The sequence below is a fragment of the Notamacropus eugenii genome, chromosome 3 (genome assembly GCF_028372415.1).
Source record: "Notamacropus eugenii isolate mMacEug1 chromosome 3, mMacEug1.pri_v2, whole genome shotgun sequence".
NCBI lineage: Eukaryota > Metazoa > Chordata > Mammalia > Diprotodontia > Macropodidae > Notamacropus > Notamacropus eugenii.
In genome coordinates, this window is record NC_092874.1 from 39216473 (window position 1) to 39240738 (window position 24266).

A 24266-nucleotide genomic window follows, 5' to 3' on the forward strand; every position below is an offset into this window, starting at 1 on the left:
AGAAGAGACCTTTGGGATCATCTAAACTAAGTCTCTAATTTCACAGATGAACTTGAAGGTCAGAAAGGAGGAGTAACGTGTCAGACCTCAATTCCCTTCCCTGGTTGTTGCTCCTCCCTCTCAGTGTGTTGTTAGAGCATAAGCTCCTTGAGGGCAGGAGCTGTCTCACTTCTGCATTTGTATCCCATGGCACAGTGCCTGACATGGTAGATACTTCATAAATGCATTTTCTTGTATTCATTCATGCTTTAGAGTGACACATGAGGTCATGGCAGAGCTGAAATTCAACCCCCCAGACTCTGTATCCTGTCTTTTGTCCTCTCCTGTCTCTTTTTTGTACTTAGTAATTATCATTATTTTTATTGTAACACTGATTATTTGTAATACTTTATTATAGTATGAACAGCCCACATTTTAAATGTGCTTCACAGTTTAGCAAGTGTTTTTCTTAGAACAACTGTGTATTAGTCAATAAACATTAATTAAGCTCCTACTGTGTGCCAGCTCCTGTACCAAGTGCTAGGGATATGAAGAAAGGCAAAACACAGCCTCTGCCTTCAAAAGGATGGCAATATAAAAGGAGGTGCGGGAAGCGCTGCCAACCATACAAATAGTATTATCCTCTTTTTACAGATAAGGAAGTAGAAGCTCAGGTTAAGTGCATTGCCTGAAATTGCAGGGCTGGTAAATGCCAGAGCTTAGAGAAATAATGGGGTCATGGCTAGTGGAACCTCAGAGGTCATCCAGTCTCACCAGCTCATTGTACAGTGGTCCTGGTCACAGGAGCATAAAGTGACTTTGGAATGGAGACTCCAGTCCAGTTCTCCAGAACCGTGTCTATTGCTCCCTTTTTCTCTCCTGTTTTGTGTTTGGTTTTGGTTTGGTTGTTTTTTTATATAAGGGAAAAGCAGTTTGAGAAAGGAACTAGGAAAAAAAAGGGGGGGGGGGCCTTGCCTTTTTTTTTTTTTAAGATTCTTGTGTGATGTAAGAAAAGGGGGGCCTTGCCTTTTTTTTTTTTTTAAGATTCTTGTGTGATGTAAGCTTATGGTGAAACTAGACTCATTGTAAGGTTTCTTCCTGCCATAACATTCAGTGAAGAGTTCTTGATTTTGAATCTGAGGACCTGAGTTCAAATTCTGACTTTGGTGCTTTCCACCTGTGTGATCTTGCATAAGTCACTAGGCCTGTGAGGGCTTTGGTTTCATCAGCTGTAAAATGAGCAGGATTGGGGAGAGAGGTGGACCAGATTACATCTAACAGATCCCTTCTAGGTTTAAATCTATGACACTATGAAAGGCCGTAGTAGCTGAGAGGCGTTTTATTTAGCATAAGAAGTCAGGAGATCTCTAAGGCATCTTTCTAACATTCACCAGGGCTTTTCTAGCTCCAAAATTTTCTCTAAAGATGGTGAAATGGAAATTGGCCATGACCTGAATAGTTTTGAAATGAATTCCAATATATAATGACTAGAAACCATCCCATGATGTTGGACCTTAGATTTGTAGGGAAGTCAAAGATACCTTTTTGCAGCAGCACCAGTCTGTCTTGTATCCTAATGAACTGACTGAGATGTTCACATCAGGACAGTATATGCACATGGACTGGAAAAAAACCCATCAGGGCCAACTCTATGTAATATGCCAATGAGCTGTGATAAGGTGTGAATCTAGGATGTCCCCACCTCACACCTACTCTCATCCTCTCTTGGCTCTCTAGTCCCAAACCAGAGAAAAGAAAGTATCTTGAAGCCAATACTTAATTTGCTCTTGGGGCACACATTTGGACTTGATTTTAAGCTACTGTATTTTTTTCATCAAAAATACGTATCACATTTAGATCTCAAAATGCTTTTTTTTTCAGTGTAACAAGTAATTACATTAAGAAGAATTGTGTTTCTGAATGTCTTGACCTCCCTAGAACCCTTCAGAGCATGATTTTTGAATGAGCTCTGATTAAGGTCGAGAAGTCCAAATTAGACAATACAGTCCATTGTACATCTTCATTAGCTTCTCCTTAAGAAGAGGCTTGGGGAGGGGGAGATTCTCAAGGGGATGAGGGTTAGTCCTTAGCTCCCTAAAATAGCTAAGTAGTATCTAGGAAGGAATCAAATCGGAAGAACATCTAAAACTTCTTTCTACTTATAGCACAGAGTCATTTGGAAGGAGATTGCTTTAGCAGAGAATCTCCCACCAAAGTGGGATTCGATTTGTGGAGTCTTTGTTATTTTCTCCAGTAAATTCAGCAAACATATGGTTCTGGGAGCTAGGGGTCATATACAGTTTAGAGAAGAAATGAAGTCACACTTTTGCGTGTAGAGAAATAACACATGTACCTTAGTTTCCCCATCTGTGGAATGGAAATAATAGTAGCACCCACCCCACTGAGTTATCATGAGGCTCAAGCAGACTCCTAGAGGTCAAGCTCTTTGTGACCCTAGAAGGAGAGAGAAATGGTAAGTGGATAAGAGCCGTAAGTGTATTATGGGAGGTGTGAGGTAGGAGCAGGAGAAACTTCCTGGAGAAAGTAGCATTAAAGAACGGATGGCAGAGAGTTTCAGCAGCTAGAGGAAGGGGGGAAGGGCATCGCTCACATGGAGAACTGTGTGAGCAAAAGCATGGAGATGTGAAAGCAGAGGGAAGGCATAAAGATGGAGCCCTGAAGGGAGAAGATAGCCTTTTGTATGGTCCTCTAGCACTGGGGCTAGGGAGAGTAATAGAATCTCTCAGCAGTGGATTGCTTTGGTAATTCCACTGGAGTATTTCAGAAAGCCAGAGATTAGGAAAGGAACCAGGGAATTTTGGGTCAGACCAGCCTGAGGAAGCCAGTAAGACCGGGAGAGGCTGCTGGAGCAAGGAGAAGCAGGACACAGCTGCATTATTCAGAGGGTCTGCCTCTCTCCTCTCGATGTTGTCATGTGGTCATTTCTGAGTCCTCACAAGTTTTTTTGCTGGTCTAGTATTAAGGGTTCAGCTTCCCCAGAATCCCCCACACAGCATGCGGCAGAATTGGCACATGATCTGATCTCTATTAGAGCTCCCCACATGAATGATACCCATAGGTTTCACTACCTAGAGATGGGGCACCCCTCAGCTATGTGACAAGCATGTTTAGTCACGTCAACCAGAGAATATAGATACAAGGAAAAATAAAATCCCTGTCCTCAAGGAGCTTGGGGGTGAGGGTGGAGGGTGGAGATACAGCTTGAACTGGGGAGGGGAGAGGTCAGGAGAGGAAGTGGGAGAAGTAAAGGAGTGAGCAGGGCTGGTCTGGAGCTTCTGGGAGAAAGTGGCCAGTAGCAGGAGGGAGTGTCAAGGGCAGAGGAACCTTCCAGGGTGAGAAGGCTTCTGGGAGCGGTGGAGAACAGGGGGTGGAGCTGGGAGAGGAGTACTGTTTTGGATGTGGCTCATCAGGACTGGCGACTCCTTCTGCTTGACTGGAGCACAGAGGACCCAGAGGGGAGTAGTATGAAATTAGGCTAGAAGGATGGGGGGAAGGGGGCCAGATAGCAAGCACAGTAGTTTGAATTTTATTTGTTAGGCAATGAAGAGTCATCAGGAAGTTGTGATCATGATGATGTCTGTGCACAAGAGAGATTGGAATGGCAGAAGGCTATAGATGGAAGGGGGGGTAGGAGGCTCCATGGGAATTGAGACCAGTAAATCTGTTAGGGAACTCTTGTAATCATCCAGATGGGTGATCATTAAGACCTCTCCCAGGATGGGAGCAGTAAAAATAAAGAAGGGGAGATGGATGTAAGAGATAAAATGGGCAGGACCTCATAACTAGAGGAGCAACAGGGAGAAAGTCAAAGATTCCATCAAGGTTTTGACCTTGGATGAATGGTGGTGCCACTGACAATACATTTCAGCAAACATTAGGTACCTATTGTATACTTGGGCTCAGACAACTCTATAAAACAGTATTCTTTACTTTTTGTGTGCCATGGACAATCTGGTAAAGTCAATGGATCCCTTCTCAAAATAGTCTTTTCAAATTCATATAGTAAAATTCAGAGGATCAGAAAATAAACCAATTATATTGAATTACTGATATTAACAAAAATGTTTTTAAAGAAACAAGTTTACGGGCCCAGGTTAATGACCTCTGCTCCAAGACGACGAGTTGCCGAGCAGTTACTGATCTGCACTGGGAGTTTCCATCCTGGGAGTTCCGTACTTAACACTAAGGATATCATCAGTCTGCCACTTGCCCAAAAATCTGCCCTGGGTATGTAAAGAGTGCTGTCCAGTGGAACTTTCCAAAGATGTAGCTTTCTCCCCAGTGGATCTTGTTCTTAAAGAGCTTATAGCATATCGGTGTAGGATAAGTGAAGCTGAAGGAACAGGCGGTTGAGGGGCATGAGAAGAAGCCCGATCTGCCGTTTGCTGGTTTTGGGATCCCAGGGGGGCATCACATTTCTTCTCCATATCTTTCTAAATCCATCCCGTCTCTTACCATGCTTTGGTACTACTTAAAATTCTTGTGACTTTTTTTTCTAAATTAGAAGCACGTCAAAAAGTTGATCCATGGGAAGCTTTTGTTCTGCGTTACATTCCTAAAGGTCCAGCCCATCACACAATGAAAATGGCTTTTCCCAAACTCTGGTCAACCAAAACTGAGGAACTCAGCATAAGACTCCCTATGAGATCATTTCTGACCACCAGAAAGATGATCATCGGTAGTTTTCTAATAGTAAGGAACAGCGTCACCCAATGCCTCACCTACAGAGAAGCCATCATGGTACAGTGGGTGGTCCAAAAGTCTTAGTGCAGTTTTAGGCATTAATAGTATAAGATGTCTTACATGTAGTATCTGATTTGAGCCTCACAGTCCTGTGAGGCAAGTACTGCAGGCACCATTTTACAGATGAGGAAAATGAGGCTCACAAAGGTGAAGTGACCTGATCTCCATCACACAGTAAGTGTCTTAGGTAAAATTCAAACCCAAGTCTCTCCTCTCTCCCCTTCCCCAAACAGGTGACCAGCATCCTCTCCATGCCCCATGAGAAGGCCTTTGGCTTGCTTCTTAGAAATAGCCAACTGTGTTATCAGGCTGAGTGACAGGACTATTAATCATTTCTGAAATGGGAAAACCTTTATTCATAGATTAACTCAAGCTCTCGAAGTTTTTCTTCATACCTGTCTGGTGACAGCTGCTTAGTTTTAAAGGATTTGGCTTGCTACGTGTTCTGAATTCTGATACAGGGTGGGCCTCTCTGTTTTTGTGAATGTTCTGGCTCTGAAATGTCTTTGTGCTGTACGTATTTATTTTTATTTTTATTTTGTTACCGTTTGGCTAAACCGGGGCTTAGAAAATGTTCTCAGTTAAAAGGCTCTCTCTGATCATGGAAACAAGCCAAAATGGTGCAAGTCTCTCATGCATGCACATACTGCAAAGTTTTCAGGGCTTTCAGAGCTCAGGTTGAGGTTTTTATAGAGATTTCCTTGCCTTCCGTTGTTATTACAAAGCTGTCAAGAGCAAAATAATCCTCCTGTTTTTAACTTTATATGGAGAAGGTAAAGCCATCCCTGGCCCTCAGGCCCCCCGGTCAAGGCCTTGGAGTGGCTTTGGTGCTCCGACAAAGGTGAAGTCAATAACCAGAATGGAATGGTGGCTTCTTCCCTTTCATACCTGGCCCACTGGCCTGCTTCCTCAGAGACACCATCCCCTCCCCTTTCTTTCTGCCTCTGCTGTGACTGTCCCCTGCCTCCTCACCTCCCCCACCCTCCCTTAGTTACTCTGGCTTCCTTCATAATTCAGGTCAAATCTCACCTTCCACAAGAGTTGTATTGTTCAGTCCTTTCAGTTATGTCTGACTCTTCATGAGCCCATTTGGGGTTTCCTTGGCAGAGATACTGAAGTGGTTTTGCCGTTTCCTTCTGCAGCTCATTTTACAGATGAGGAAACTGAGGCAAACAGGGCTAAGTGACCTGCCCAGGGTCACCCGGCTAGGAAGTGCCGGAGATCAAATTTGAACTCAGGTCTTCCTGGCTCCACGTCCTGTACTCTGTCCATTTCACCACCTGCCTTTCCCAATATCCCCTTGAGATTACCTTCATCTACTCCCGTCCACAGCTTGTAGTTATTTACGTTTTCTCCCTCCTTGAGGGAGGACAGTTGGTTTTTTTTTTTTATTTTGCCTTTCTCTGTATCCCCAGGGCTTCATACAATGTCTGAAAGACAGTAAGTGCTTAATAATTGCTTGTTGATTGACTGATAAGGACCCCATTTTAAAACTGAAATATTTCATAGACTTCCACAATCTCACAGGATCACAGATTTAGTGCCAAAAGTAACCTCAGAAGCCATCTAGTCCAGTTCCATTATTTTATAGATGAGGAAACTGAGGCCTAGAGAAGTTAAGTCATTTTCCCATAGTCATACAGGTAGGAAGGACCACCGTTCCTCTAACACCAGTCAGTGTTCCTTCTCCCTGTAACTACATTGTTGGTATCCATTGATTGGGGAAAGGCTTGGTGACATGGTCTTATGAATTCATTAATAATTTTAATTATTATTAACACATAACAGCACATAACAGCATCCACATAGATTTAAAGTAACTCTGAGAGCAGTGCACTGTTTATCCAGTCTTGCTCACTAGATGAAATGGCTGGCATTCAGATGGAGCTGTAACCCCACAGATAAGGGCAAGAGGATTGCTCAGCAGTCTGGTTGTGTCATCTGCCACCCTGTGGAGAGCCCAGTGACTGGCACAGAGTAACCACTTAATTAGTAAGTGCTTGTGCACTGAGTCACACTAAGGTGAAAAGAGGAAATGTCCTCTGCAGCATCAGTACTTCGCAGACAGGGACTGAGGCAGGAGATGTGTGGACCAGCTGCCCTGTCTACTCCGGTTTGCCAGAATGGTGCCATTTTAAAATAAAGGTCTGACTATTTAATAATAATAATTCCTCCATGGATTTGTGTGGCCTCTACTCTTGATTCTCATGACAGCTCTCTAGGGTTAGCAGCACAGACAGTACCCTCTTTTTACAGATTAAAGAAACTGAGGCTTACAGAAATGGGGTGACTTTCTCATAATTAAATAGATATATTAAGTCCCAGAGTAGGGACTAAAACCCAGAACTTCTGACTCTAAAGCAGCCCATCCAAAGGAATTACAAAAGACATATTTTAAAAATCTGGATTGGAATAGAAAAGCATTTATTAAGCACACCAGCTTTGTTGGTATCCAGCACTGTGTGACGTGCCAGAGATAGAAATAGAAAATGGAAAATGTTATTTTGTAATAGAAAATAAGCTCCCCGAAGTGAACAGACTCAGACTTTCTAAGGTCTGGCATCTTTATACACAAGAGGTTAAACCAAGGGGGAGAAGTAACTTCAATTTCAACTTCAAAAGTACCCCTTTCAGAGTACTCAGTGAATGTATGTGCGTAGCAATGACAGTTACAACACCTGTGACATTCCCACCTCCCCCAGAAGCACCAAACGGGGGTTTGTCACTGGGAGGCCAAGAATGTGTTGTTTTTTAAAAATGTATTTTGAGAACTGCATTTCCACATCTGTATTTTATGTTGTGCATTTAAAATCATTGCGAGGAGGAGTCCATAAGCTTCTCCAGACACCTCCAGAAGGGGTCGAGACACAAAGCAGGCTAAGAATCCTCGACTAAAGGATGAAGAGTGGGGAATGGTGTTTTCAATATCCTAATTAGCATGTGACATAACTCACCCATTGTACCTTGCTTTTCTATGAAACTTAGTTCTTGAGATTTAAGAACTTTGCAAATCTAGTGAAGCTTGGATCAGCTGGAGCATAACTAACCAAAATTATGATTTAATTGGGATTTTTTTTCTGTTCTCCATCCATAGAATTTAGAGTTGGAAGGGACCTTGGACTCAGTGTTGAGTTTCCTTCCTTTATAGGGGAGGGGACCCAGGCCCAGAGAGTGGTACCACAGAAGTACAAGAAGGTGCCACAGAGGCTGAGCAGAGTCTTTCTGGGGGATAGAATGCTGGCCTTGCAGGCAGGAACACCTAAGTGCATATCCCATCTCCATCTTTTACTGGCTCTGTGCTCACAGGCAAAGTTTTAGTCTTTGAGCCTCTGCATCTATACCTAGGGGTGGGGCCAGGTGCCACCGCAGTGCGCAGAACTCCAAGCCTAGAGTTAGGAAAAATCATCTTCCTGATTTCAAATCTGGCCTCAGACACTTACTAGCTGTGTGTGACCCTGGGCAAGTCACTTCCCCCTGCTTGCCTCGGTTTCTTTATCTGTCAAATGAGCTGGAGAATGAAATGGCATACTCCAGAATCTGCCAAGAAAACCCCAAGTTGAGTTTTGGAGGGTCCAACACAGCTGAAAAGTGACTGAACAACAACAAATTAAGGTTTGCAAAGCACTTCACAAATATCTCGGGAAGCAGATGCTGTTATTATATGAGGAAAGAGAGGCAGACAGAGATGACATGACTTGTCCAGGATCATACAACTAGCAAATGTCCAAGGGTAGATTTGAACTCAGGTCCAGGTCTAGGGCTGTGTGCACCATGGCACCACTTAGGGGCCAGCATCTCAAAGCCTCTACCCCCAGGGAACCAGATAGACCTTGGGGGAAGCATTGGCTCAATACTGGGTCTCTGCCTCAGTGAGTTTTCTCCATGGAAGTCCATGCATGGTCCATCACCCACACTAAGCAGCATCTGTCTTGGTTTGATTCCCTGTAGATTGACGACACGGGCACCTTTCAGGTGCTAACTATCCCCCTGAGGGCTGACTACAGGCCAGAGCTGAAGAGGCTCCAGCAATGCACCTTCTGCTACGGTAAGAGCCAGGAGCAGAGCGCCAGCTGGATTTCCATGGACACTGAGTCACTGTCTGGCCAGGGGAACTGGAGCTTGGCAGGGGGATGGGTGTAACTTGAGGAGAATTTCCCTGGAGCCCTGACCGCATTGCAGGCATGGCCTTGCTGTGTTTGGCTGGCTGGACTCTGCAGTGTCTCCAGCCAGGTTGTCCTTCCTTATAACTCAGCCAGCGGGAGACTCACAGCAGAGACCAGTTGGACCATGAGATGTTACTAGGAAATGTTTATGGCTTTTAAAAAAATCTCTCATTTTGGGTTTCCAGGTTTTTTCACGAGGGAACTGTAAATATGTACTGTATACATTTTTATAACCATAAACCTCTGGACTCTCCCAAATCTGCTTTTCAGATATTCATCACCTAGATTTGTGCTCAGGAATTTTAATTCATTGCATGGGCTTGGTAGGGACAGAAGCAACTTGCAGAGTCTACACCCTTCTTTAGATGGAATGTGAAATGTCCCAGTTCCCCAAAGATAACAGATTAAAAAAAAAATTGAAAATCAGAATCTCACAGCCGGAAGGGATCTCAGAATTCCCAACAAGAATTGAAGGCCTCTACTCTAGCGAAAGAGAATCCCCACTTTCCCCAGGTGGCCCATGGCATTCTTGATGACTGACTGTAAGGGTTGTTTTTTTCCCTTATATGCTATCCAGATATTATTCTCTGCGTTTTCCACCCACTTCTGGTTTTTCTCAGTACAACCAAGCCAGTCAAGTCAGATCCTTTTTCAACATAGCATGAAGAGGACTTGTACCTTCTAATTCCAGTGTAAAGAAAGGAGATTGCCGCCATATCAATGGCTTGGGCTGGTGGGGGGAGGCTGAGCCAAGAGGTGCACAGGGTCATGCCCGGGCTTCTGGAGATTTAGCGTTTGACCATAAGGCTAATATCTCCCCCACTTCTAACATAAATGTATTGTTGCTTCATCTCAGTCCAATTCAACAAACAGGGTCAGAAATACTTGTAGAATTGAATCACATGCTTGCCAGGTAAATGAGATTATGAAGATACAGTAAGGTGACAGAAACAATAAAATGAAAGCTTTTCGGTGGGTTTTCTCACTCTTTCATTGTCTCTCTTCTTCCTGTGTTCCTCCTGTCCCTTCCCTCTGCCCTTTCCTCCTCCTCTTAATCTCTTTCCCCCTTTATGTCACTCGGATAAGTGGCAGGATGGGTAGTTTGCACCTTCAAGCACCTCAGTTACAGCCCTGAGGTGGTGTGTCACCCAGGGAGAAATCATTATGTCCGCCTGTGTCTAGGGAGGCTTTCTACTGCACTTTCCTTGGCTCAGATCCTTTTTTTCCTTGGTCTCTTAGGCACAGGATGGAAGATATTTTGGCTGAAGTTCTCAGCAATTAAAATAGCCACATAACTGAACAAATGCATACCCTGCTGTCTTGGGAATCATAGACAGCATCCTAACTGTGCACAGCAAGAAGACTCTCCCCTTTTTTTTTATCACACCATTATACACGGTCATAAAACTTCACTGGGTTTCAGCAAGAGAAAGATAATGTGTCCACAGCTGTATCTCTAATTCGTCTCGTACCAGGACTAATCCACGGCATTTGCTGTTGCACACTCAGACTCCCCACACCTATTAATCTTTCACTGGCATGACTCTCCATTGCTTTCCGCCATAGCAACTGCATCACAGCCTTTGCGGTGGATTTTCCCCATGCTTTTTGCTTGATGAATGAATGAATGGAAAGCATTTATGATATCCTTACTGGGTATGGAACACTTGGCCCTATAATAAGACGAAGTCAGAATGTATAGGGGAGTTGTGGGGAATAGGGGGAGGGAGTTTCAGTTAGGAAATTCCAGGAATGATGAATAAAGCCATAATAAAATGTAACTGGCATTAAATAGCTCTTTCAAGTTTGCAGAGTACCTCATTTAATCACAACAACCTTATTGATGCTTTTATTATCCTTATTTTACAGATGAGGAAACTGAGGCTAGGACAAGTTCCATGACTTGCTCAGGGTTCACAGCTAGTAAGTGTCCTGGGGCAGGATTTGAACTCAGGCCTTTCCTATCTCCAAAGTGCAACATTCTAGATACAGGTGTAGGGTACCTATGGCCTCAAGTCTGCAGGTTCCCCACCCCTGTATCTAGCTGTCTCAACAAGAGCCAGGGGGCAATTAATTAGCATGACCTTTCCAGTAACAATGCCAGTGCTGATCTGATTATGGGCCCAGAGCCATCCCTATAACGTGCTCACCAGTCAGGTCTGCATGGGCCCCAGGTGGAGCGTTTCAGACATGAGAGGGCCAATTTCCCTGGGAGGATATAGTAGAAAGGTAGATGTCAAAGTCCAGAACTTACAGCCGTGTGCACGGTTTTCATCCACCAGACATTTATTAACTACCTACTGTGTGCTACATAGAAGCTACACAAGGTGAACAGGTATGGTGCCGGGCTTAGTGCCAGGCAACTAGATGGCGCCATAGTGTACACAGTGCAAGACATGGGTTCAAATCCAGTCTCACACACTTCCTGGCTGTGTGACCCTGAGCAAGTCACTTCACCCTTGTTTGTCTCAGTTTCCTCAGCTGTAAAAATAACAGCACCTACCTGGCAGAGTTGTGAGGATCAAATGAGATAATTGTTCTTAAGTGCTGACACATTGCTTGACACACGATAAGTGCCACTTCAATGTGAGCTATTAGGATTGTGATTTCCTCACTGTGACACTCATTAGCTGTGTGATCCTTCTCTGTGCTTCAAGAGGCTCCCTGGGATTAATGACGTAGTCAGTGACACAAGAAGAAAGTACAGGGTAATCCATAGATGACTTCATTCCCAAGCCCTCTGTCTTTAGAGTCCCTCCCTTCCTGGAGTGGCTCCTTTCCTTTAACAGGAAGCTCAGGTCACAACTTCAGCTTGAAGTCTTTCCTGACCCTCCCCCTCCCTCAGCATCTGGACCCTTCACCCCCAATGGCCCTCGTATGTTTGTGTGTGATTTTTTATTGGGTTTTGATGGCTCAGAATGAGTATAAATAGCAGCTGTTTCTGTCTGGCCAGAAATGCTAAGGGTCTTCCCCTCCCAGACTGCTCCTTTTACAAAGGCAAACTAAGCCCTCTTTTGCCTCAGTTCTCACCTAGCCTTAATCACTGAATGAATGGGCTTTGCCTCAAACAAACTGAGAGGAAGACCTCAGCTTAAAAAGCCCAAGGTCTCCCACTGCCTCCAGGGGCCATCTCCAGTTGTCTTGGCCATGTCTTGTCACTGGACTCTGATGACTCTGGAGCAGAGAGCGAGGCTGATGACTTTGCACAACTGCCTCACTTCAGTCCGATGATTCCCTCTCCTGATGTCATGGGTTCTCTTTGAGAAGGAAGGATGAACCACAACAGCAGCAATTGAGGCTGTATTTTTATATGGACTAGCTTCCTGATTAGAATGTCAACTCAATACATATGAGGGATAGTTTCATTCTTTTTACTTGTATCCCTAGAACAGTGCCTAGCACATGGACATAGTTACTGATTGGTTGATTAATTGAAAGAAGTACCCAGAGCAGGATTGCCTCACCCCGATCTGTATCACTGTCCTCAGTCACCTTCTGGAGCTCCAACTTCAAATATAATGAAAGTCTGAAAATCCATAATGGTCAGTCAAATTAGAGAAAAGCAACTCAGTCCTTTTTTCTTTTTCTGACACATTTATTCCCTACTAGAGATGTCCATATTAAGAGGAATGACTGCATACATTATGAAGGTCCATAATCACCTACTATAGTCCTGTCCTTCAGTTTTGCAACATAAACACTGATTTTGTATAATTAAAATGATTGTTCAGAGGTCATTCTGCTTAGAGAAGTAGGGGAGAAAAAAGTGCCTGTTGTGGGGGAGGGGGAAGGACAGGAAGGGGAAGGGAACAGGCATTGAATATCTCTTATGTCGTAGACACTGTGTTGTGTTTTACAAATATTATTTGATCATTGGTACCATGGTTAAAGGATGATGTTGTTCAGTTGTTTTTCCAGTTGTGTCTGACTCATCATGCTTCCTGTCAAGCTTTATTTAACAGATGAGTAAACTGAGGCAAATGAGGTTAAGGTATTTGCCCAGTCCCAGAGTCAGGAAGATCTGAGTTCAAATCTGACCTCATTGTGGGAGCATTTCTTTCAGTATCTCTACTAGTCAGGGCACAGATGCGATTTGAAATTCAGAAGTCAAGTGGATGGCCAAAGATCCAGGCAGGAATCATGTAGTAAAGGAAACAGCATCCCTTTCATCCCTTCAGGCCTTCTGTAAACACTGAGTGTTTAGTACAATGCAGTGCTCAGACAGATTCACCAGCATTTTGTAATTGCTTAGGTTATTTATTTAGAAGTCCATTACTTATACAGTTGGGTCTTTGCAGACAGGTCTATGCAGTTTCCAAAAGTCAAAGGCCGGAGGACTCGATTTCCTCTTTTCCATCCATTTTCCATTTTAGTAACAATGATATTTATTGTTTCTTTGCAGACAGATGCAAGCCAGAAATTTCTTGTGAGGAGGCAAAGCCTCCAGCAGTTCCGGCTTACATCGATGCAGCTTTCCTTTTCCAAGGCTCCCGAGATGTGGGAAGTGCTGAGTTTGAGGATGTGAAAGCTTTTCTGAAAGCTGTGCTGGATAACTTTGATGTTGCTTTTGAACCCGAGACCTCTGCTGTTGGGGACCGGGTGGCACTGCTGAGCCACGCTCCTCCAGGCTTTGTACCCAATACTCAGTCAAGCCCAGTCAGGACGGAGTTCAATTTCACCACGTACAACAATAAACGCCTGATGAAGAGACATGTGGAGGAATCAGTTCAACAACTGAACGGTGAAGCTTTCTTGGGCCATGCCCTGCAGTGGACAGTAGATAATATCTTCTCGGGCACACCCAATCTGAGAAAAAACAAAGTCATTTTTGTGGTGTCTGCTGGAGAAACAAGTTATTTGGACAGGAAAGTCTTGAAGAAAGAATCTCTGCGGGTCAAATGTCAAGGTTACGCCGTATTTGTGTTCTCTTTTGGCCTCTCACACAATGATGAGGAGCTAGAAGAATTAGCTAGCCAGCCCCTTGATCAACACTTGGTCCAACTTGGCCGGATTCACAAACCAGACCACAGCTATGGGGTGAAGTTTGTGAAGTCCTTTATAAATTCCATCAGACGTGAGTAGTTCAACAATTTCTTTAGCGTTCATAAAATAGCCCAAGAGGCAGCCGTGCACTTGGGTGTCTGCTTCGCATCCTCCAAGGGAACAGATGGCATGATCAGAAAGAAAGCTGGGGTGATAAAGTGTGATGGGAATCCCAGGCTCCGAAATGTTTCATGTCTGAATTCCTGTGAAGGTGGAGTCATCTGAGCAGCTGCACACATTGTGATGCACAGAGCAGCAGGGTCTGGGAGGGTGGGAGGTTATGGGGTGCAGTGGAATTAAGGAGTGGAAACTTCTGCCATGTAACATTAGCCTGGTCTTCTTTCGTGGAAAATTGGGTTTCATCCGTGAACACCAAAAGTAAATGCCAAAAAGAAACAAGCAAGACTTGGTTTAGTATTTATTTAAGATCCTAAGACAGTATTTGAAGTCTTCAGAGGCATCATTCTGTCCATCAGAAAGAAGCTCTGCCTTGCCAAAAGACCCCTCATTTCTGGTAGTTCCAGTAAGTACTGCAGCTTGTACTCATAAAAAAAAACCAGACCATCCCATCTTTCTCTACTGAGTTTGTCTCAAAAGCATGACCTCGATATTTAAATATAACTTAACCTTTTTTGTGTCATAGACACCTGAGGCAGTCTGGTGAGGTCCCTTCTTAGAATCAGGTTTTTAAAAAATGAAGAAAAGACAAGTTCACAGACGCTGTGAAATCTACCCACAGACTCCTTGGGGAGTCCTAGAGGTGCATGAAGCCCTTAGGGATTTATGGACTCTAGGTTAATGGTTTGGAGGGTAAAATACCTGCAGAGAATGTAGCTCAATAAACTAGAACTCAGAATCAAGGGGCCACGTCCCACGGTTGGCCTAGACACAGAATGTCCAAGTAGGAAGGGAATCTCAGACACTGTCTAGCCTTGTGGTCCCGTCTAGGGAATCCCCAACGAGTGGCCTTCCAGTCTCTTTTGGTAGACCTTCAAGGAGGTCTCTACCACTAACATTCTGAGGCAGACCCTTCCTCCTCCAGATGGCCTTGATTATTGGGGAACTTTCTAAAACTTCTACCCAGTGATTCTTGTTCTGTCTCCTGGGCAAGTCTTTCATTCCTTTTTCACCTGACAGCCTGTCAAGCACATATCACAAGGCCCTGAACTTTCTCCAATCCTTTCCTCATTTCATCAGAGAGGAAACTGAGAGCCAGAAAGGAATAATGTCTTACCAGAGAAATAGAGGTGTAGAGAGGTCTCCCTCCAAGCCAGGGAGACGAGTTCAAGTCCTGACGCTGAGACATACTAACAGCATGACTCTGGTCAGGTAACTTGACCTGCCAGTGATCTAGGCAAATTTCTTAGGCTGTAGGTGGCAGAGAAGGGGTCTGCCTGCATTGGCAAGAGGAGTTTTGTTCCCCAGTTACACAGGAAGAGAGTGATCCTGATTTGGGCTTGAGTTTTCTTTGCTCTGTGGTCAGTGCTTCCAAAAAAATGTTCATAGCGTACCACCCTTGGCCTTGATATCAAGAAATGGCAACTTCACAGGCAGTAGAGATACATGCTTTAGCTAAAGAAGGATCTGAGATTTTATTGGACATATTAGTGCCTATACAGGGCCAGCATCAGCCACATGTTGGAAAGATACTTGTTAAATAACTTACAGGATAAGATCTGAAAACATCCCTACCTCCCAGTCAGAAGGAGAGCTAGGGGTGATAAAGTATGATGAGAATCCCAGGCCCCGGAATGTTTCACGTCCGACCTTGGGTTCCTGTGAAGAGGGAGTCATCCCAACAGCTGCACACACATTGTTATGCATGGGAGAGTGCTGTGGTTAATGGTCATAACTAGTAGTAGCATAAATGTTGACTCAATGATCCATCTCTGAAAAAAAAGAAAAAGAGAAAGAAAGAAATACAACCCAAACTACTCAGCATAAACAAGATATATGTGAAAGTGATTTGCTTCTCTTTGGGGAGAAAAGCAAAGAATCACGCCACCACCCATCTGGAGATGAGGCGTCTGGCACCGTCCATCCTCTGGAACATGAGCTGTGAGTCTGGAAGGGAGGAAAGCCTTTGTGCTATGGAGTAAGAAGACAAATCCCATGCACTGGCTGAGCCTTACTTTTTCTTAACACATAATTCTAAGAGTCAGTCAGTCAAAAAAAAAAAAAAGCCTTAAGGTCTTACTGTGCTCTGTGCACTGTGAGCTCAGGGCTAGGATGTCAAGAAAGACAGAACCAGTTCTGGTCCTCAAAAAGCACAGTGGATAGAGCCTTGAGCCTGGGGTCAAGAAGACCTGAGTTCAAATTGGCCTTTCTAGCTGTGTGACCCTAGGCAAGTCACTTAACCTGTTTGCCTCAGTTTTTCAGATGAAAATGGGATATGATAGCACCCAGGGTTGTTAGAACAATACCTGGCATATAGTGTCATATAAATGTTAGTTGTGATAGTGATGATGGGGAGATGGCACCCAAGTAACTGGGTACGTACAAGATTTATGCAGAGGAAGTGAAGGTAATCTGAAAGGGAAGGCATCAAGGGAGGGAGGTTTTTGTTGTTCTTCAGTCATGTCCAAGTGTTCGATTAGAACTGAGTTTTGAAGGAAGACAGGGACACTAGGAATTAGAGATGAAGGGGATGAGATTTCCAGGCATGAGAGAGAGCAGATGCAAAGGCAGAGAGGTGGGAGATGAGTGTCCTGTCCAAGAGAAGTGCAAGTAAGCTAATGTAAGCTGGATCATTGAGTGTGTAGAAGGGAGTAAGGTGTAAGATGACTGAAAAGGTAGGAAGGGGTCAGGTTAGAGAGAACCTGAAATGTTAGATCATTTTCTATTTGATCCTGGAAGTAATAGGAACTCAGCTCCTTGACCATGAGAATGACATGAGCAGACAAAGGCTTCGGAAAAGTCACCTTAGCAGTTGAGCGGAGGGTGAATTGGAGTGGGGAAAGATTTAAGGCAGAGAGGACATTGGAAGACTGTGCTGTGGTGATCTAGGTGAGAAGTGAGGAGGGCCTGAACTAGGCTTGTGCCTTAATGAGTGAAGAGAAGGGGACATGTGTGAGTGATACTGAGAAGGTAGAAATGACAAGATTTGGCAGTGGTGAGAGTGGAGAATTGAGGATGACTCTGGGGTTTCAACCTGGAGAACAGAGAAGATAGTAATGCCCTTGACAGTAATAGAGCAGTTGGGAAGATGATTAGGTTGGGGGTGAGAGAATGATAACGAGTCCTGTTATAGACCTGTTGAATTTGACCCCTGATTTAAGATATTAAAGAGATAGTCAAAGATGAGAGATTGGAATTGAGAGATCTGGGCTGGATCTATTCATCTATCCATCTCTATGTATCTAGATATATATCTAGCTATATCTATTATGTCTATATCATCTATATCTATGTTATATATATATATAGATAGATATATACATATATGTATGTATACATATATGTATATATAGCTGCATGGAGATAATAACTGAACCCATAGGAGCTGATGAGATCACTAAGATAGTATAGTATGAAAAGGGAAGGGGCACACACAATTAGTGGTGTGATATGGATGAAGAGCCAACAAAGGAGAAAGAGAAGTAGTCCAGAAGGTATAAGGAGACCCAGGAGAGACCAAAGTCACAAAAACCTGTATGGGGAGAAGCATCCAGAAGGAGAAGGTGTTTGACTGTTTAGAATGATGCAGAGAGGTCAAGAAGGATAAGGAATGAGAAAAGGTCATTCGATTTGGCAGTTAAGCAATAGCTGTTCATTCCAATAACCTTGGGAAGGATTTCGTTCTGATGCTGCAGAACAAGGAAAAATGCAAACTATCATTTAGAGGTCAGATCCTTGCTTCATCAGATTTTCCTTTTATTTACGTTTTTGTTTGATTTTTCTTGGTGGGATTAGCATCTAAGTGAAAGTTATTGGGAAAGTTATCGAGATCTCATTGGAGTCAAATAAAAAGAGATCTGGCTTTGAAGCCAGGAGCCCCGGGTTGGAATCTGGGCTCTGCCCCTCAGTAGAAGCAAAAAATGCTGACCTTGGACGCGGACATCAGCCTCTTGTCCCACCTCCAGTATTTACTAAGTGTGTGAACATGGGCAAATGACTTAATTTCTCTGAGTCTCAGTTTCCTCCCCTATAAAACAGGACTAAAAAAATGTTAACATCCTTATTATTATTAGTGTCCTAGGATAGAGAATGCCATTTAGATGTCTAGATAAAGCATTAAGGATGCTAATTCCCATTGGGTGAAAAAAAAATCTAAAATACATAAAATTAAATATATATACATATATCATAAAAATGTAAAACAATATTTAAAAATAATTAGGTTACTAAGGCAAACCTCCCACAAAATCAAGTTCTGGAGTTTCCATTTATTAGTTATCTGTGTTCTGAGGCAAATGATGTGTTCACAAATCAGGGGAGAAGGATTCTGGGAGTTGATGCGGAAGTCAATACAGCTGCTCCATCCACAGGATGCACCCCTTCCCCCCAAACTGGGCTCTTTAGTTTGAGACACATCTGCCAATCTGCTGTCTACATTGACTCCCCTAGTCTCTCATACTGGGTCCTTCCAGAAAGTGAAGCAGGATACTTCAGAGGCAATTGCTGAAGCTCTTGGGACATATTAGGGTGCAGTAGTGAGGGGACTTAGACAGTGAAGGAGTCTGGACACTGAGGTTTTAAGACTGGGCAGGTGTGGTTGGTTTGTGCCATCTTTTGTGGTCCTGCATCTTATAGCAAAGTACCAGTTCTCCTTACCCAGAATCCTTTAACAATGGAGTCACTTAGCATTCGTGGCAGCAGTAATGCTAACTCAGATGGATTTTCTGTATATACAAATGAGTCTACTGTGAAATTTCATGTGTAACATATTCCACCACTTCAGTCACTGTTTGTTTCTGAAGTAGGTAATGAGAAGTGGAAAGTCCTACATCAAATAGATTTACAATCATGTTGACAGAAAATTACATGTAAACCTAACTACAAACTGCTTTCTCATTAGGTGCGATCAACAGGTATCCACCATTAAACTTCAGAGCAAGATGCAGCAGAGTCAGCGTTCCAGAACCCAATCAGCCTTCCAAACGGCAAAGCTACCTGTAAGTTGGAGCATCTATCATGTGTCTGGGAGACTGGACAGTGGATTTTATTGTCATCAGAAGTATTTCCGGCTCTCCCTTCTGCATCTGCTTCCATTTTATATGCTTTAGAAAACAAATTCAGTCAGTTTGTAGGAGAGAGGCACTAGCACGCTTCTGTGATTGTAAGTTCTTTACAAACACACATCTCTCCTTTCTAGAAATAAAAAATCAGTTAGTGATGATCATATTGTTCTTAAAGACTTTATTTCCCACATCTACAAAATGAAAGGATTGAAGTAGATGGTTCCCTTCTAGGTCTTGAGCTATAATCCAAAGACTTACAGAGTGTGGTACATACATTATCTCATTTCATTCTCCTAAGTCTTGTTAGGTAGGCAATATAGATATTATTACCTCCATTTTGTATACAAGGAAACAGAAGCTCAGAGAGTTTAAGTTATTTGCCCAAGGTCACACAGCTCATAAGTGCTCAAGATGGAATTAATCCCTAGTTTCCTCCAGCAAGTCATGCTGCCTCTACAAATGCCAGAAATCACGTCAGCACTACCCTTGATAGGTGTTCATTATGAATTATGTTCATTCCCTGACCTCTGATGAAGACTGGGAAAAGAAATGTTTCCATCAAATTAGGTGTATTTGTGTTTTATTTTTATGGGTTTTTTTCAACCTGATTTGAAACTCAGAGAGAATTTTTAACTGTAAGGATAAGAATCAGCTCCCAAGGAACTGTCCAGCAGCAAATGCCTCCTGAAAGTGTAGCATTAAAAAAGACTTGTGAAGCTAGTTTCATAACTCTTCTAAACTGAAGGTGTCTGTTGATCCTCCCTTCTAGAAGGAATTGATAGGACTATCATTTGACAGGCCCAGGGGTAGGGATTTAAAGTAGCTGTTACAATGAGGTAGGTTGTAATTATGTGACAACCTCAGTAGGTAGTGAATTCATCCTGGTTTCCTGGGCACCTTACGGACTATGAAGATATCCCGTAAGACAAGCTATAAAGTTAAAAATGTCTTCAAAACACTGTATTCTCCATTTTAGAGCTAGCCAAAATGGCTAGCTCTAATAAGTTCTGGAAGGGAAGATGTTTTATTTATTTCCCCTTTTCCAAATAACTCTAGGCATGCCAAAGGCTTCTCCTGTGTGTTTCATAAATGATGGCATTGCTGTCAAATTGAGAGGGCATTAAGGGATTTAGACAGGAAGTCAATGGCATTATTTGTGAGATTTCTCACAATTTACGTTGGCTGAACCTTGTCAGATTTGTCTCTCAGCATCCAATAAATGCAACAGAAGATAAGCCCACACAGTTTCCCCTGGCACCCCTAGTTGTGCTGTGCACAGGAAATGGGAGTGGAAAGGCAGCAGATTGGAATGAACACCAGGGATTGTCTGAGATAAAAGTACCAACTGTGTGTGGGGAGCATGACAAGCAACAAAGATGATTTCACGGTTGCTCAGGACAGCTTGAGTGAGAGTTGACTCATTCTTCCCATGGGCTTTTTGAGGCATAGGTGGAGGATAAATGGGACTTGTCAGATTGGGGGAGGAGGGAAGGAAGCATGTCAGATCATGAACAACTAAGGAGACAGATGGCCAGCCAGGGTCAACTGTCCAGGGAAACCTTGTGGTAAGAACCCTGTCAGCCTAGACAATAAAATGCAGGCAGTCACCTGTTCATTATGGTACCTGGTCAGGAAATTGCTTCTGCCTGGCCCTTAAAGTGAATGGGGGCCTGGAACCAAGACAGTTTAACCAACTACGGGAAAATTATACCTGTCAAAAAGCTACTTTCCAAAGCATCTAGCTTCTGAATGGAGGGGGATAATTATTTATGTGTGTGCATATACACACATACATATATGAACATACATGTATGTATATGTATATTATATGTATGTGTGTATATATCTCAAAGGTAATTCTGATAATAGGTAAAATCTATATATACAAATAGATATGCATATATATATCCACATATATGTATGTGTGTGTACGTAGTGTGTGTAATTCTGACAATAAACAACTCTTTAGTTTATTCCTTAACATGCCCGGGCTACATAGACATTGACAGCCACAATTCAATACAATTCTTCCCCTAACCTGCCCCACTCCTTCTTGACCTAATTTGAACTGGCATTTCTAATATTTGGTTTCCTACAACTTTTTTTTTTTTGTATTTTTTTCCAGTGAACATTTATTTTCTGCCTTCCACTCCCCTCCCTCCAATGTAACAAGAAAATAAAGGAAAGCCTTATAACAAATTTGTATTGTCAAATGAAGCAAATTCCCTCATTGGCTTGTCTGATAATATGTTCTGCATTTTGAATCCAATGCCTCTCTGGCAGGAGAGTGGCAACATGCATCTTCATTCTTTGGGGTTCTAAAGAATGCTGTTGTGCTGACTAGAGTTCCCAAGTCTTTCACAGTTGTTTTTTCTCTGTAATGATGTTATTGATAAATTGTTCTGGTTCTACCTACTTCTCTCTGCATTTGTTCATATAGATCTTCCCAGGTTCCCCTCAGCCTGTCCATTCAATGGGTTCCTTGGGCACAACAGTTCATGACATTTGTAAACTAGCAATTATTTTATCCTTTCCTGAATAAATAGGCACCCCATTAGTTTCCTTTTATCTTGACACAACAACAAAAACTATTTTTAATATGAGTCTTCTTTTATATTTCTTTTCTCCATCAAACATTTTTGCAGAGTTTCTTATCATTTGCCAAATTGACTGTTTGGAGTTTATGTTCATGAGTTTCTTTCCATTGCTCACTTATTGGTGGAGTAAATACAGAAGCAGTAAATTGTGAGGACTAAGCACCAGGAACAAGAAATGTAAGGCTTACAGCGTAGGAACTGGTCACATGTGCAACTTTAAAAAATATCACATATAAGTAAAAATGAAAAATAGGGGAAGGGAAGCCACAGCTTCTCTGAACCCATTTTTTCACCTGTAAAATGAGGGCACTAGACTAGGTGAGATCTAAGGTCTCTTCTAGCTCTAGGATCCTGAGGTAAAAAGAAAATAAGCAGAAAAGTAATTTTAGAAGGTAGAGTAACCACTACATTTTTATTCATAATTGGATAAAATTGGCTTTCTTCACCCTCTGATGTATTTTCCATCTTTCTCTCCTGCAGCCTTGCCAATGCTGGACCACTCAGAGCAAAGTTTCTGTCCAAAAAACCTCTCTCACGAGTAGTACGGGGTAATGCTGTTTGGAATATTAATGGTTATACCAGGAATACAACCCGTTTCTTTAAAACTGGAAACCAAATGCCAAGAATTGTTCCCCAGCCTCATCTTTAAGAAGCTGCCAAGTACAACACCAATCTTCTATGGGTAGTGGTGTGGCAAGTCATTGTGTTCACAGGACCAGCCTGAGAAGCTCAAGTAACTGAACTCACAATCAGGAAGTCATGTTTGCATGGGGATAAATTTCCTGAATTTAGAAATTTGGGGCTGTGACTGAATTTGATACTACCAAGTGACACTGACTTTGGCATACTGTTGGCCCTGTCAGATGTACACCTTGTCCTATGTGAAGAGACCCAGACCATTCCAACAATTTAAAACTGGTTTCAGAGTACTATGATCAATGGAATATGGGAGAATCAAAAAATCGAGAAACTGTTTTGCAGTTGTATTTAAGCACATTGAAAAATCTGATGCTTACATATCATAGTTACGAGCCATGGGCAATGTATAGAACATGTGGGTGTGTGCTCGCAGCAATGGTGTTGGGCTTTGCAAACTATACTCCAGTCTGATTTATACATACCCAGTTTCCCTTCTTCATTTAGAACTGTTTCATGCTCAAAAATGCTTTGTTGTGGTGGTTGCTATGCTCTAGTTTTTTTTTTTCAGATGCTGCTTGGCCATCCTAACCCTCTGCCTTTTCCCTCAAGCACTTTGCCCTGTTGGTACCTGCACCACCATTTCCTTTCTGAAGGAAAGACTGGGTCAGTCAGGCTGTCACTTACTGGCTCCTGAGATCAGGATGGAGCAGCACCTCGTCCTTCCCTTTCATTTAGTCCCATTCATCAGCCCAGATGGGTATGGGTCAGTCTTTGATATATATGAGCCAGATTTCTTCTCCATACCTCTCTTCATCTCACCTGCAAGAGAAGCCCCACCCACTACCCCAAGTTTTGCCCATCTCACTCGGGCAAAATTACAGACCTGGCTTCCACAGACTTCAGGGGACCAAGAGCTCCAAGGAGTTTTACGTAATATTCATACTCAGGTGTTAAAGGGGAAATGACAACTTAATGAAGAGTACAGTATATATCTGTGGTTTTTGTGGTTTGGTTGGTTTTTCCCCAATATAGGTGGAGAATAGTCCAGTTCAGATTGCCAAATAGAAAAAAAAAATTTTACCTGAATTTTTTTAGATCAGTTCTGGTTGAGTTTTTTGCTAATTTAAGCATTCAAGGTTTTGTTTGGGTTTTTATGGTTCAGTTTTGGTTACTGAAATAATGTCAGAACCATACTAGTCTAGTTCTGCTTGGTAAGTAAAAATATCTTTCTGTATTTGATTGAGGTGCTTTCTAATACCCATCATTCTGAATATGAATTCTTATTGTATTAGACCATAGGTGTACAAGACATGAGATTGGCCTCATTGTGGACAAGCTCCAGAGCCTAGGCTGGAAGTTAATTTTTTAAAAAATAAATCCCATCTGTCAACTTAGTTGTTTGGTTTTTATTTTTTAAAGATTTGCCTCTCTTGCCTGAAAATGAAATATCTAGGGGAAAAAAGGAAAGTTAATTGAGGGCTCTAGTCACTTGAATCCTGGTTCACTAAAGTTTAATTTGTCAGGGTATAACACTCACCCTGAAACAAATGAATTAATAATTAGTCCAAGTCCATGGTTCCCATGATTCTTGCACTGCAGGGCAGTGAGTCAGACTTTCTGGATTAAGCAATATTTAGATGAAATTCAAAAGCAGCTCAACCCAATAATCTGTAGAAACTGGCTTAATGACCCCTTAGAGACAGCCTCCTTCCTTTCTCCTCGCCACATCTGATAGTTAAATATATATGTGGACGTGTGTATGTACATGTAGATGAATCAGCATCTTGAAGTTTTCTCCCAATTCTTTCCACAAGAATCAATCCCGTGCTGGTTGGATGCCATGCATCTGATGGCACCGAGCAGGAAGAACCAGAAGAATGTTAGTGCTAAGTCTCTAAGTG

At 42.7% G+C, this 24266-nt stretch overlaps 1 protein-coding gene across 1 annotated transcript in view; it reads left to right on the plus strand.

The window, feature by feature from the left end:
• COL6A6 (collagen type VI alpha 6 chain) overlaps nt 1–22889 on the plus strand; it is a 133704-nt gene extending 110815 nt beyond the window's left edge. The window contains exons 34-37 of the mRNA XM_072651307.1: nt 8692–8788; nt 13309–13980; nt 18967–19063; nt 22207–22889. Coding sequence (XP_072507408.1) covers nt 8692–8788; nt 13309–13980; nt 18967–19063; nt 22207–22375 — 1035 coding nt within the window. The 3' untranslated portion in view covers nt 22376–22889. The remainder of the gene's footprint in view (nt 1–8691; nt 8789–13308; nt 13981–18966; nt 19064–22206) is intronic.
• Nucleotides 22890–24266: the final 1377 nt, after the last annotated feature.